We start from the raw sequence: 15051 nt of genomic DNA on the forward strand, positions 1-15051 counted from the left end.
CCTACTGTGAGAGGACAGTTCCTACTGTGTGAGGACAGTTCCTACTGTGAGAGGACAGTTCCTACTGTGTGAGGACAGTTCATGATGTGTGAGGACAGTTCCTACTGTGAGAGGACAGTTCCTACTGTGTGAGGACAGTTCCTACTGTGTGAGGACAGTTCCTACTGTGAGAGGACAGTTCATGATGTGAGAGGACAGTTCCTACTGTGAGAGGACAGTTCATGATGTGAGAGGACAGTTCATGATGTGAGAGGACAGTTCCTACTGTGAGAGGAAAGTTCAAACTGTGTGAGGACAGTTCAAACTGTGAGAGGACAGCATCTATCGGATTGTCATAGCTAGCCACAATGAATCAAATGCTGTAGTATGAATCTGCAGGTACAGTAGCTAAAGCTAACCAACTAGGTTCAATGTTAGCTAGCCAGCTATCATTAGGCTATAACTAGCAACGTACTACACAGATTATATACACAGCATTAGCCAGTGAGCCAGAAAGCTAACATTCGCTAGCTAGCGAACAGTATGCTTTAAACTTGCAAAGAAAACAACTTTTTTTAACAAAATTAGAAACGTATAACATTCCCAAAATGTAGCTAGACTCTTAGCCATATACATGGATCGGGAGGGTCGGCAGGTAGCCTAGTGGTTAGAGGCAGGTAGCCTAGTGGTTAGAGGCAGGTAGCCTAGTGGTTAGAGCGTTGGACTTGTAACCGAAAAGTTGCATGATTGTTTCCCCCCGAGCTGACAAGGTAAAATCTGTCGTTCTGCCCCCTGAACAAGGCAGTTAAACCCACTGTTCCTAGGCCGTCATTGAAAATAAGAATTTGTTCTTAACTGACTTGCCTGGTTAAATAAAAGTTAAATAAAAATAAATTCAATTAACAAGTAAAGTTCCTGCTTAGGTCTTCATTTTCAGGAAAAAGCCTTACTTGGACTTGTTTGAAAGTGTGTTTTTTTCCCATGACAGCTTGCCAACGTTAGAAACTGCTGAAAGGATCCACAGACAGATCCACAGGGTGATGTGACAGCGACGACCACCTGTTCTCACTAATAACGATGAAGATGAGGATCCTGGGGCCAGAGAGGTTCTGTGTTCTGCTGGGTGTGTCCATCCAACTGCTGCTGTTGCTACCAGACACCTCTACCGCTGCAACCTGGAGCCAGAGTGGACCCCGCCTGCAGCTCTCACACACAGGTATCTCATATCCGCCCCCTTTTCTACTCTGAGGAGCTCTGGTCCTTGGTGTACTGGGGAGCTCTGGTACTGGGGAGCTCTGGTCCTTGGTGTACTGGGGAGCTCTGGTACTGGGGAGCTCTGGTCCTTGGTGTACTGGGGAGCTCTGGTACTGGGGAGCTCTGGTCCTTGGTGTACTGGGGAGCTCTGGTCCTTGGTGTACTGGGGAGCTCTGGTCCTTGGTGTACTGGGGAGCTCTGGTCCTTGGTGTACTGGGGAGCTCTGGTCCTTGAAACTGCAACACTGCTGGTTTTCAATATGGCTTTCTAATTAGGAAATAGGGACTGATAGTGAAGAGGGACTGATAGTGAAGAGGAACAGGTCAAGACAGTCAGGGGTCAATAATCCAGAACGGGTGTAAAGGGTCCAGAACAGCGGGCAGTCTCAGGGTCAGGGGTCAATAATCCAGAACGGGTGTAAAGGGTCCAGAACGGCGGGCAGTCTCAGGGTCAGGGGTCAATAATCCAGAACGGTGGGGTAATGTACAAAATGGCGGGCAGTCTCATGGTCAGGGCAGGTAGAATGGTCAAAACCGGGAAGGACTGGAAATCAGGAGCAAGAAACAGGCAGGAGCAGGGAAACAAACGCTGGTAGGTTTTACGAACAAAACAAACTGGCAACATACAAACAGAGAACACAGGTATAAATACCCAGGGGATAATGGAGAAGATGGGCAACACCTGGAGGGGGTGGAGACAAGCACAAAGACAGGTGAAACAGATCAGGGTATGACAAGCAGGGGTTTGTAAAGCCATAGCACAGACATTTCTTTTCTTCCAGCAACATACTATGATCGATAATATAAAGGCCTGAAATCTGAAATCTTAACCAAAAACAGTGGTGTTGTCGTTGTCTTGCTGTACAGCCAGATCCTCAGACAGACAGTAGCAGAATGGGGGGAGAACAGAAGAAACTACTGACTCATTGTTGTAGTAGAGGAAGGAAAGAGGGGATATGGTCTGTTCGGCACAACAGAGGATTTGTACTGTAAAGAGCCAGGAGATTTAGTAGGTTGCGTGTTTAAAAATAGGCACGTTCATGTTAATATCTATGCATTCACAATCTATTACGTAGAGCAGGGCTCTTCAACTGGCGGCCCCGTGTGCCAAATTTGACCAACGATTGATTTTATTTGGCCCACCCGAGTTTTCAAAAAGCTAAAACATTATTTTCACTGTAAAATCTCTAGTCAATCAGCTCAAAGTCATTTTTAACTTGGGATATATGTTCCCAAAGTATTACGACGTGTAAATCGATAAACATACAGCATTGTCGGATCCAAGTGTAATCAAGGTTTGAAATGATTGTCTAATACTGTATCCGTTGGGCTTCTAGTGGTCACTAGTCTGCTAATTATTTCTATCTATATTCCGGCCCCCTGACCATGTGCTCAAGAAAAAAAAAAAACATCCCACGGACGTAGAGACTTAAACTATGACCCTGAGTTTTCCTGGTCGTGTCATACAGTCATTAAGATAAATCATTTTACTTGCACAGTTTCATGTTCATCTGTCGAGCTGTGTGGTATAATCTCTCCCTGGAGGGTTGTCTGCTTGTCGGGACAGTAAGGCATTAGTATGATACCTGCTAGGAAAACAAGTTTCTCCTCTCCATCTCTAATCAGTAACATCTGTGTGTCTGAAAGGCCTGCCTCTCTGTGTGTTTAACATGCCTGCCTCTCTGTGTGTCTAACAGGCCTGCCTCTCTCCTCTTCCTCTCCATCTCTAATCAGTAACATCTGTGTGTCTGAAAGGCCTGCCTCTCTGTGTGTTTAACATGCCTGCCTCTCTGTGTGTCTAACAGGCATGCCTCTCTCCTCTCCATCTCTAATCAGTAACATCTGTGTGTCTGAAAGGCCTGCCTCTCTGTGTGTTTAACATGCCTGCCTCTCTGTGTGTCTAACAGGCCTGCCTCTCTCCTCTCCATCTCTAATCAGTAACATCTGTGTGTCTGAAAGGCCTGCCTCTCTGTGTGTGTAACATGCCTGCCTCTCTGTGTGTCTAACAGGCCTGCCTCTTTGTGTGTCTAACAGGCCTGCCTCTCTGTGTGTTTAACATGCCTGCCTCTCTGTGTGTCTAACAGGCCTGCCTCTCTCCTCTCCATCTCTAATCAGTAACATCTGTGTGTCTGAAAGGCCTGCCTCTCTGTGTGTCTGAAAGGCCTGCCTCTCTGTGTGTCTGACAGGCCTGCCTCTCTGTGTGTCTGACAGGCCTGCCTCTCTGTATGTCTAACAGGCCTGCTTCTCTGACAAACTATAATTCTAGCCCCAGGGATGATGGGATGTCTGTGTGTGTGTGTGTTTGGCCCTCCTGTCAGAAGAAGATAGCGAAAAGCGGTCGGAGGGTCAGAGGGCTGGAGGATAACACCCTGTCAGTGTGTGTGTGTGTGTGTGTGTGTGTGTGTGTGTGTGTGTGTGTGTGTGTGTGTGTGTGTGTGTGATAACACCCTGTCAGCTCCCTCCTCCCTCAGGATGCATGGTCTAGGCTGGGTTCCTGAGGTCACTCTCTGGGGTTAGCTCTGACATCCAGATAGTTAGACAGAGAGGGCTCTGGGGATGGATGCTCCTCCCTGTGTCAGAGGGAGGGAGGGAGGGAGCGAGGGAGGGAGGGAGGGAGGGCTCTGGGGATGGATGCTCCTCCCTGTGTTTCAGAGGGAGGGAGGGGGAGGGAGGGAGGGCTCTGGGATGGATGCTCCACCCTGTGTGTCAGAGGGAGGGAGGGAGGGAGGGAGGGAGGGAGGGAGGGAGGGAGGGAGGGAGGGAGGGAGGGAGGGAGGGCTCTGGGGATGGATGCTCCTCCCTGTGTTTCAGAGGGAGGGAGGGAGGGAGGGAGGGAGGGCTCTGGGGATGGATGCTCCTCCCTGTGTTTCAGAGGGAGGGAGGGAGGGAGGGAGGGCTCTGGGATGGATGCTCCTCCCTGTGTTTCAGAGGGGAGGGAGGGAGGGAGGGAGGGAGGGAGGGAGGGCTCTGGGATGGATGCTCCTCCCTGTGTGTCAGAGGGAGGGAGGGAGCGAGGGAGGGAGGGAGCGAGGGAGGGGGAGCGAGGGAGGGAGGGAGGCAGGGAGGGAGGGAGAGAGGGAGGAGGGAAGGAGGGAGGGAGCGAGGGAGGGTGGGAGCGAGGGAGGAGAGGAGGGAGGGAGGGAGGCAGGGAGGGAGGGAGAGAGGGAGGGAGGGAAGCAGGGAGATATGACCATATTAGAGACACATATTTCCCTCAGATTACACAGATCCACAAAGAATTCGAAAAAACAAATCCAATTTTGATAAACTCCCATATCTACTGGGTGAAATACCACAGTGTGACATCACAGCAGCAAGATTTGTGACCTGTTGCCACAAGAAAAGGTCAACCAGTGAAGAACAAACATCAATGTAAATACAAACTATATTTAGGTAACACTGTATACAGACATAATATGACATTTGTAACGTCTTTATTCTTATGGAACTTTTGGAAGTGTAATGTTTACTGTTCATTTTTTGTTATTTTTTTTTTGCTTATGTTTATGTTCTTTTAGCCTAGTGGTTAGAGTGTAGAGGTGGCAGGGTAGCCTAGTGGTTAGAGTGTAGAGGTGGCAGGGTAGCCTAGTGGTTAGAGTGTAGAGGTGGCAGGGTAGCCTAGTGGTTAGAGTGTAGAGGTGGCAGGGTAGCCTAGTGGTTAGAGTGTAGAGGTGGCAGGGTAGCCTAGTGGTTAGAGTGTAGAGGTGGCAGGGTAGCCTAGTGGTTAGAGTGTAGAGGTGGCAGGGTAGCCTAGTGGTTAGAGTGTAGAGGTGGCAGGGTAGCCTAGTGGTTAGAGTGTAGAGGTGGCAGGGTAGCCTAGTGGTTAGAGTGTAGAGGTGGCAGGTAGCCTAGTGGTTAGAGTGTAGAGGCGGCAGGTAGCCTAGTGGTTAGAGTGTAGGGGCGGCAGGTAGCCTAGTGGTTAGAGTGTAGAGGTGGCAGGGTAGCCTAGTGGTTAGAGTGTAGAGGTGGCAGGGTAGCCTAGTGGTTAGAGTGTAGAGGTGGCAGGGTAGCCTAGTGGTTAGAGTGTAGAGGCGGCAGGTAGCCTAGTGGTTAGAGTGTGGGCGGCAGGTAGCCTAGTGATTAGAGTGTAGGGGGCAGTGTAGGCTAGTGGTTAGAGTGTAGGGGGGCAGGGTAGCCTAGTGGTTAGAGTGTAGGGGGGCAGGGTAGCCTAGTGGTTAGAGTGTAGAGGCGGCAGGTAGCCTAGTGGTTAGAGTGTAGGGGCGGCAGGTAGCCTAGTGATTAGAGTGTAGGGGGGCAGTGTAGGCTAGTGGTTAGAGTGTAGGGGGGCAGGGTAGCCTAGTGGTTAGAGTGGGGGGGCAGGGTAGCCGAGAGTGGTTAGAGTGTAGAGGCGGGGTCATTTAAACTGTGGTGAGGGGGTGAACTCATTTGAGTTATAAAAGTGAAGCAAACGATTAAACAATTCTCTTTCATCGCATGGCAGAGTGCATTGTGGGGTGTTTGTGCGTGAGAAGAGGCGGTGGGGGGGGGGAAGAGAGGGAGTCGTCGCAGGGCACAATGCAACGCCATTAATGTAATGTGTTGTTGGAAAAGCTGAACACTGAGAACAATAGAGTCATTTAGATCGACACCTGATGAAACATGTACTATAGACTATAGAGAGTATACTATAGACTATAGAGAGTATACTATAGACTATAGAGAGAATACTATAGACTATAGAGAGTATACTATAGACTATAGAGAGTATACTATAGACTATAGAGAGTATACTATAGACTATAGAGAGTATACTATAGACTATAGAGAGTATACTATAGACTATAGAGAGTATACTATAGACTATAGAGAGTATACTATAGACTATAGAGAGTATACTATAGACTATAGAGAGTATACTATAGACTATAGAGAGTATACTATAGACTATAGAGAGTATACTATAGACTATAGAGAGTATACTATAGACTATAGAGAGTATACTATAGACTATAGAGAGTATACTATAGACTATAGAGAGTATACTATAGACTATAGAGTATACTATAGACTATAGAGTATATACTATAGACTATAGACTAGAGTATACTATAGACTATAGAGAGTATACTATAGACTACAGATAGAGAGTATACTATAGACTATAGAGAGTATACTATAGACTATAGAGAGTATACTATAGACTATAGAGAGTATACTATAGACTATAGAGAGTATACTATAGACTATAGAGAGTATACTATAGACTATAGAGAGTATACTATAGACTATAGAGAGTATACTATAGACTATAGAGAGTATACTATAGACTATAGAGAGTATACTATAGACTATAGAGAGTATACTATAGACTATAGAGAGTATACTATAGACTATAGAGAGTATACTATAGACTATAGAGAGTATACTATAGACTATAGAGAGTATACTATAGACTATAGAGAGTATACTATAGACTATAGAGAGTATACTATAGACTATAGAGAGTATACTATAGACTATAGAGAGTATACTATAGACTATAGAGAGTATACTATAGACTATAGAGAGTATACTATAGACTATAGAGAGTATACTATAGAGAGTATACTATAGACTATAGAGAGTATACTATAGACTATAGAGAGTATACTACAGACTATAGAGAGTATACTATAGACTATAGAGTATACTATAGACTATAGAGTATACTATAGACTAGAGAGTATACTATAGACTATAGAGAGTATACTATAGACTATAGAGATACTATAGACTATAGACTATAGAGAGTATACTATAGACTATAGAGAGTATACTATAGACTATAGAGAGTATACTATAGACTATAGAGAGTATACTATAGACTATAGAGAGTATACTATAGAGAGTATACTATAGACTATAGAGAGTATACTATAGACTATAGAGAGTATACTATAGACTATAGAGAGTATACTATAGACTATAGAGAGTATACTATAGACTATAGAGAGTATACTATAGACTATAGAGTATACTATAGACTATAGAGTATACTATAGACTATAGAGAGTATACTATAGACTATAGAGAGTATACTATAGACTATAGAGAGTATACTATAGACTATAGAGAGTATACTATAGTATACTATAGAGAGAGTATACTATAGACTATAGAGAGTATACTATAGACTATAGAGAGTATACTATAGACTATAGAGAGTATACTATAGACTATAGACTATAGAGTATACTATAGACTATAGTATACTATAGAGAGTATACTATAGACTATAGAGAGTATACTATAGACTATAGACTAGAGTATACTATAGACTATAGAGAGTATACTATAGACTATAGAGAGTATACTATAGACTATAGAGAGTATACTATAGACTATAGAGAGTATACTATAGACTATAGAGAGTATACTATAGACTATAGTAGAGTATACTATAGACTATAGAGAGTATACTATAGACTATAGAGAGTATACTATAGACTATAGAGTATACTATAGACTATAGAGAGTATACTATAGACTATAGAGAGTATACTATAGACTATAGAGAGTATACTATAGACTATAGAGAGTATACTATAGACTATAGAGAGTATACTATAGACTATAGAGAGTATACTATAGACTATAGAGAGTATACTATAGACTATAGAGAGTATACTATAGACTATAGTATACTATAGACTATAGAGAGTATACTATAGACTATAGAGAGTATACTATAGACTATAGAGTATACTATAGACTATAGAGAGTATACTATAGTATACTATAGAGAGTATACTATAGACTATAGAGAGTATACTATAGACTATAGAGAGTATACTATAGACTATAGAGAGTATACTATAGACTATAGAGAGTATACTATAGACTATAGAGAGTATACTATAGACTATAGAGAGTATACTATAGACTATAGAGAGTATACTATAGACTATAGAGAGTATACTATAGAGAGTATACTATAGACTATAGAGAGTATACTATAGACTATAGAGAGTATACTATAGACTATAGAGAGTATACTATAGACTATAGAGAGTATACTATAGACTATAGAGAGTATACTATAGACTATAGAGAGTATACTATAGACTATAGAGTATACTATAGACTATAGAGAGTATACTATAGACTATAGAGAGTATACTATAGACTATAGAGAGTATACTATAGACTATAGAGTATACTATAGACTATAGACTATAGAGAGTATACTATAGACTATAGAGTATACTATAGACTATAGAGAGTATACTATAGACTATAGAGAGTATACTATAGACTATAGAGAGTATACTATAGACTATAGAGAGTATACTATAGACTATAGAGTATACTATAGACTATAGAGAGTATACTATAGACTATAGAAAGTATACTATAGACTATAGAGAGTATACTATAGACTATAGAGAGTATACTATAGACTATAGAGAGTATACTATAGACTATAGAGAGTATACTATAGACTATAGAGAGTATACTATAGACTATAGAGAGTATACTATAGACTATAGAGAGTATACTATAGACTATAGAGAGTATACTATAGACTATAGAGAGTATACTATAGACTATAGAGAGTATACTATAGACTATAGAGAGTATACTATAGACTATAGAGAGTATACTATAGACTATAGAGAGTATATATAGACTATAGAGAGTATACTATAGACTATAGAGAGTATACTATAGACTATAGAGAGTATACTATAGACTATATAGTAGAGTATACTATAGACTATAGAGAGTATACTATAGACTATAGAGAGTATACTATAGACTATAGAGAGTATACTATAGACTATAGAGAGTATACTATAGACTATAGAGTATACTATAGACTATAGAATACTATAGACTATAGAGTATACTATAGACTATAGAGAGTATACTATAGACTATAGAGAAGTATACTATAGACTATAGAGAGTATACTATAGACTATAGACTAGATAGAGAGTATACTATAGACTATAGAGTATACTATAGACTATAGAGAGTATACTATAGACTACTATAGAGTATACTATAGACTATAGAGTATACTATAGACTATAGAGAGTATACTATAGACTATAGAGTATACTATAGACTATAGAGAGTATACTATAGACTATAGAGAGTATACTATAGACTATAGAGAATACTATAGAGAGTATACTATAGACTAGACTAGAGAGAGTATACTATAGACTATAGTATACTTATAGACTATAGAGAGTATACTATAGACTATAGAGAGTATACTATAGACTATAGAGTATACTATACTATAGACTATAGAGAGTATACTATAGACTATAGTAGAGAGTATACTATAGACTATAGAGAGTATACTATAGACTATAGAGAGTATACTATAGACTATAGAGAGTATACTATAGACTATAGAGAGTATACTATAGACTATAGAGAGTATACTATAGACTATAGAGAGTACTATATACTATAGACTATAGAGAGTATACTATAGACTATAGAGAGTATACTATAGACTATAGAGAGTATTATAGACTATAGAGAGTATACTATAGACTATAGAGAGTATACTATAGACTATAGAGAGTATACTATAGACTATAGAGAGTATACTATAGACTATAGAGAGTATACTATAGACTATAGAGAGTATACTATAGACTATAGTATACTATAGACTATATACTATAGACTATAGACTATAGAGAGTATACTATAGACTATAGAGAGTATACTATAGACTATAGAGTATACTATAGACTATAGAGACTATACTATAGACTATAGAGTATAGTATAGACTATAGTATACTATAGACTATAGAGAGAATACTATAGACTATAGAGAGTATACTATAGACTATAGAGAGTATACTATAGACTATAGAGAGTATACTATAGACTATAGAGAGTATACTATAGACTATAGAGAGTATACTATAGACTATAGAGAGTATACTATACTATAGACTATAGAGAGTATACTATAGACTATAGAGAGTATACTATAGACTATAGAGAGTATACTATAGACTATAAGTATACTAGACTATAGAGTATACTATAGACTATAGAGAGTATACTATAGACTATAGAGAGTATACTATAGACTATAGAGAGTACTATAGACTATATAGAGTATACTATAGACTATAGAGAGTATACTATAGACTATAGAGAGTATACTATAGACTATAGAGAGTATACTATAGACTATAGAGAGTATACTATAGACTATAGAGAGTATACTATAGACTATAGAGTATACTATAGACTATAGACTATAGAGAGTATACTATAGACTATAGAGTATACTATAGACTATATACTATACTATAGACTATAGAGAGTATACTATAGACTATAGAGAGTATACTATAGACTATAGAGAGTATACTATAGACTATAGAGAGTATACTATAGACTATAGAGAGTATACTATAGACTATAGAGAGTATACTATAGACTATAGAGAGTATACTATAGACTATAGAGTATACTATAGACTATAGAGAGTATACTATAGACTATAGAGTATACTATAGACTATAGAGAGTATACTATAGACTATAGAGAGTATACTATAGACTATAGAGAGTATACTATAGACTATAGAGTATACTATAGACTATAGAGAGTATACTATAGACTATAGAGAGTATACTATAGACTATAGAGAGTATACTATAGACTATAGAGATATACAATAGACTATAGAGAGTATACTATAGACTATAGAGAGTATACTATAGACTATAGAGAGTATACTATAGACTATAAGTATGCTACAGACTAGAGAGTAATAGACTATAGACTATAGAGAGTATACTATAGACTATAGAGAGTATACTATAGACTTATAGACTATAGAGAGTATACTATAGACTTATAGACTATAGAGAGTATACTATAGACTATAGAGAGTATACTATAGACTATAGAGAGTATACTATAGACTATAGAGAGTATACTATAGACTATAGAGAGTATACTATAGACTATAGAGAGTATACTATAGACTATAGAGAGTATACTATAGACTATAGAGAGTATACTATAGACTATAGAGAGAATACTATAGACTATAGAGAGTATACTATAGACTATAGAGAGTATACTATAGACTTATAGACTATAGAGAGTATACTATAGACTTATAGACTATAGAGAGTATACTATAGACTATAGAGAGTATACTATAGACTATAGAGAGTATACAATAGACTATAGAGAGTATACTATAGACTATAGAGAGAATACTATAGACTATAGAGAGTATACTACAGACTATAGAGAGTATACTATAGACTATAGAGAGTATACTATAGACTATAGAGAGTATACTATAGACTATAGAGAGTATACTATAGACTATAGAGAGTATACTATAGACTTATAGACTATAGAGAGTATACTATAGACTATAGAGAGTATACTATAGACTATAGAGAGTATACAATAGACTATAGAGAGTATACTATAGACTATAGAGAGTATACTATAGACTTATAGACTATAGAGAGTATACTATAGACTATAGAGAGTATACTATAGACTATAGAGAGAATACTATAGACTATAGAGAGTATACTATAGACTATAGAGAGTATACTATAGACTATAGAGAGTATACTATAGACTATAGAGAGTATACTATAGACTATAGACTATAGAGTATACTATAGACTATAGAGAGTATACTATAGACTATAGAGAGTATACTATAGACTATAGAGAGTATACTACAGACTATAGAGAGTATACTATAGACTATAGAGAGTATACTATAGACTATAGAGAGTATACTACAGACTATAGAGAGTATACTATAGACTATAGAGAGTATACTACAGACTATAGAGAGTATACTATAGACTATAGAGAGTATACTATAGACTATAGAGAGTATACTATAGACTATAGAGAGTATACTATAGACTATAGAGAGTATACTATAGACTATAGAGTATACTATAGACTTACTATAGACTATAGAGAGTATACTATAGACTATAGAGAGTATACTATAGACTATAGAGAGTATACTATAGACTATAGAGTATACTATAGACTAGAGTAGACTATAGAGTATACTATAGACTATAGAGAGTATACTATAGACTATAGAGAGTATACTATAGACTATAGAGAGTATACTATAGACTATAGAGAGTATACTATAGACTATACTATAGTATACTATAGAGAGTATACTATAGACTATAGAGAGTATACTATAGACTATAGAGAGTATACTATAGACTATAGAGAGTATACTATAGACTATAGAGAGTATACTATAGAGTATACTATAGACTATAGAGTATACTATAGAGAGTATACTATAGACTATAGAGAGTATACTATAGACTATAGAGAGTATACTATAGACTATAGAGAGTATACTATAGACTATAGACTATAGAGTATACTATAGACTATAGAGAGTATACTATAGACTATAGAGAGTATACTATAGACTATAGAGAGTATACTATAGACTATAGAGAGTATACTATAGACTATAGAGAGTATACTATAGAGTATACTATAGACTATAGAGAGTATACTATAGAGTATACTGTATACTATAGAGTATACTATAGACTATAGAGAGTATACTATAGACTATAGAGAGTATACTATAGACTATAGAGAGTATACTATAGACTATAGAGAGTATACTATAGACTATAGAGTATACTATAGACTATAGAGAGTATACTATAGACTATAGAGAGTATACTATAGACTATAGAGAGTATACTATAGACTATAGAGAGTATACTATAGACCAATCGTATACTACAGCTGAGAGTATACTATAGACTATAGAGTATACTATAGACTATAGAGAGTATACTATAGACTATAGAGAGTATACTATAGACTATAGAGAGTATACTATAGACTATAGAGAGTATACTATAGACTATAGAGAGTATACTACAGACTATAGAGAGTATACTATAGACTATAGAGAAGTATACTATAGACTATAGAGTATACTATAGACTATAGAGAATACTATAGACTATAGAGTATACTATAGACTATAGAGTATACTATAGACTATAGAGAGTATACTATAGACTATAGAGAGTATACTATAGACTATAGAGAGTATACTATAGACTATAGAGAGTATACTATAGACTATAGAGAGAATACTATAGACTATAGAGAGTATACTATAGACTATAGAGAGTATACTATAGACTATAGAGAGTATACTATAGACTATAGAGAGTATACTATAGACTATAGAGAGTATACTATAGACTATAGAGAGTATACTATAGACTATAGAGAGTATACTATAGACTATAGAGTATAATATAGACTATAGAAAGTATACTATAGACTATAGAGAGTATACTATAGACTATAGAGAGTATACTATAGACTATAGAGAGTATACTATAGACTATAGAGAGAGACCTCGTACAGAACTGACTACTTCCTGCTGCTGGCACCATATTGACGGTTCTGTGGGGTTTTTCTCCTAATGAGCAACATGAAGAATGTGTGTTTGACTGATGTACTGTAGGAGCCTGGGTACGTGCAGTCTAGCTGTGGTATATTGAGCAGAGGCTATCGGAGGTTTATGTGTGTGTGTGTGTGTGTGTGTGTGTGTGTGTGTGTGTGTGTGTGTGTGTGTGTGTGTGTGTGTGTGTGTGTGTGTGTGTGTGTGTGTGTGTGTGTGTGCGTGTGTGAGGTAGTGTGTGTGTGAGGTAGTGTGTGTGTGAGGTAGTGTGTGTGTGAGGTAGTGTTTGAGTGTGTGTGTGTGTGTGTGTGTGTGTGTGTGTGTGTGTGTGTGTGTGTGTGTGTGTGTATCTTCGTGCGTGCGTGTGTGTGTGAGGTAGTGTGTGTGTTCGTGCGTGTGTGTGTGAGGTAGTGTGTGTGAGGTAGTGTGTGTGTGTGAGGTAGTGTGTGTGAGGTAGTGTGTGTGTGTGAGGTAGTGTGTGTGTGAGATGTGTGTGTTGGACAGAGACCTGAGGTCTGTGTTGTTGGACAGAGACCTGAGGTCTGTGTTGTTGGTCAGAGACATGAGGTCTGTGTTGTTGGTCAGAGACCTGAGGTTTGTGTTGTTGGTCAGAGACAGGGAGACATGAGGTCTGTGTTGGTGGACAGAGACCTGAGGTCTGTGTTGTTGGTCAGAGACAGGGAGACATGAGGTTTGTGTTGTTGGTCAGAGACAGGGAGACATGAGGTCTGTGTTGTTGGTCAGAGTTGTTGGACAGAGACCTGAGGTCTGTGTTGTTGGTCAGAGACAGGGAGACATGAGGTCTGTGTTGTTGGTCAGAGACAGGGAGACATGAGGTTTGTGTTGTTGGTCAGAGACAGGGAGACATGAGGTTTGTGTTGTTGGTCAGAGACAGGGAGACATGAGGTCTGTGTTGTTGGTCAGAGACAGGGAGACATGAGGTCTGTGTTGTTGGTCAGAGACAGGGAGACATGAGGTTTGTGTTGTTGGTCAGATACAGGGAGACATGAGGTCTGTGTTGTTGGTCAGAGACCTGAGGTCTGTGTTGTTGGTCAGAGACCTGAGGTCTGTGTTGTTGGTCAGAGACAGGGAGACATGAGGTTTGTGTTGTTGGTCAGAGACAGGGAGACATGAGGTTTGTGTTGTTGGTCAGAGACAGGGAGACATGAGGTCTGTGTTGTTGGTCAGAGACATGAGGTTTGTGTTGTTGGTCAGAGACAGGGAGACATGAGGTCTGTGTTGTTGGTCAGAGACAGGGAGACATGAGGTCTGTGTTGTTGGTCAGAGACATGAGGTCTGTGTTGTTGATCAGAGACATGAGGTCTGTGTTGTTGGTCAGAGACATGAGGTCTGTGTTGTTGGTCAGAGACAGGGAGATATGAGGTTTGTGTTGTTG

The 15051-nt window shown here is 38.7% G+C and overlaps 1 protein-coding gene across 1 annotated transcript in view; it reads left to right on the forward strand.

Annotated features, from left to right (window-relative positions):
* The window catches only part of LOC115119712 (semaphorin-3D-like), a 173947-nt gene that overhangs the window by 42873 nt on the left and 116023 nt on the right, over positions 1 to 15051 (forward strand). The window contains exon 2 of the mRNA XM_065002089.1: positions 968 to 1195. Coding sequence (XP_064858161.1) covers positions 1057 to 1195 — 139 coding nt within the window. The 5' untranslated portion in view covers positions 968 to 1056. The remainder of the gene's footprint in view (positions 1 to 967; positions 1196 to 15051) is intronic.

The sequence above is a fragment of the Oncorhynchus nerka genome, linkage group LG15 (genome assembly GCF_034236695.1).
Source record: "Oncorhynchus nerka isolate Pitt River linkage group LG15, Oner_Uvic_2.0, whole genome shotgun sequence".
Lineage (NCBI taxonomy): Eukaryota > Metazoa > Chordata > Actinopteri > Salmoniformes > Salmonidae > Oncorhynchus > Oncorhynchus nerka.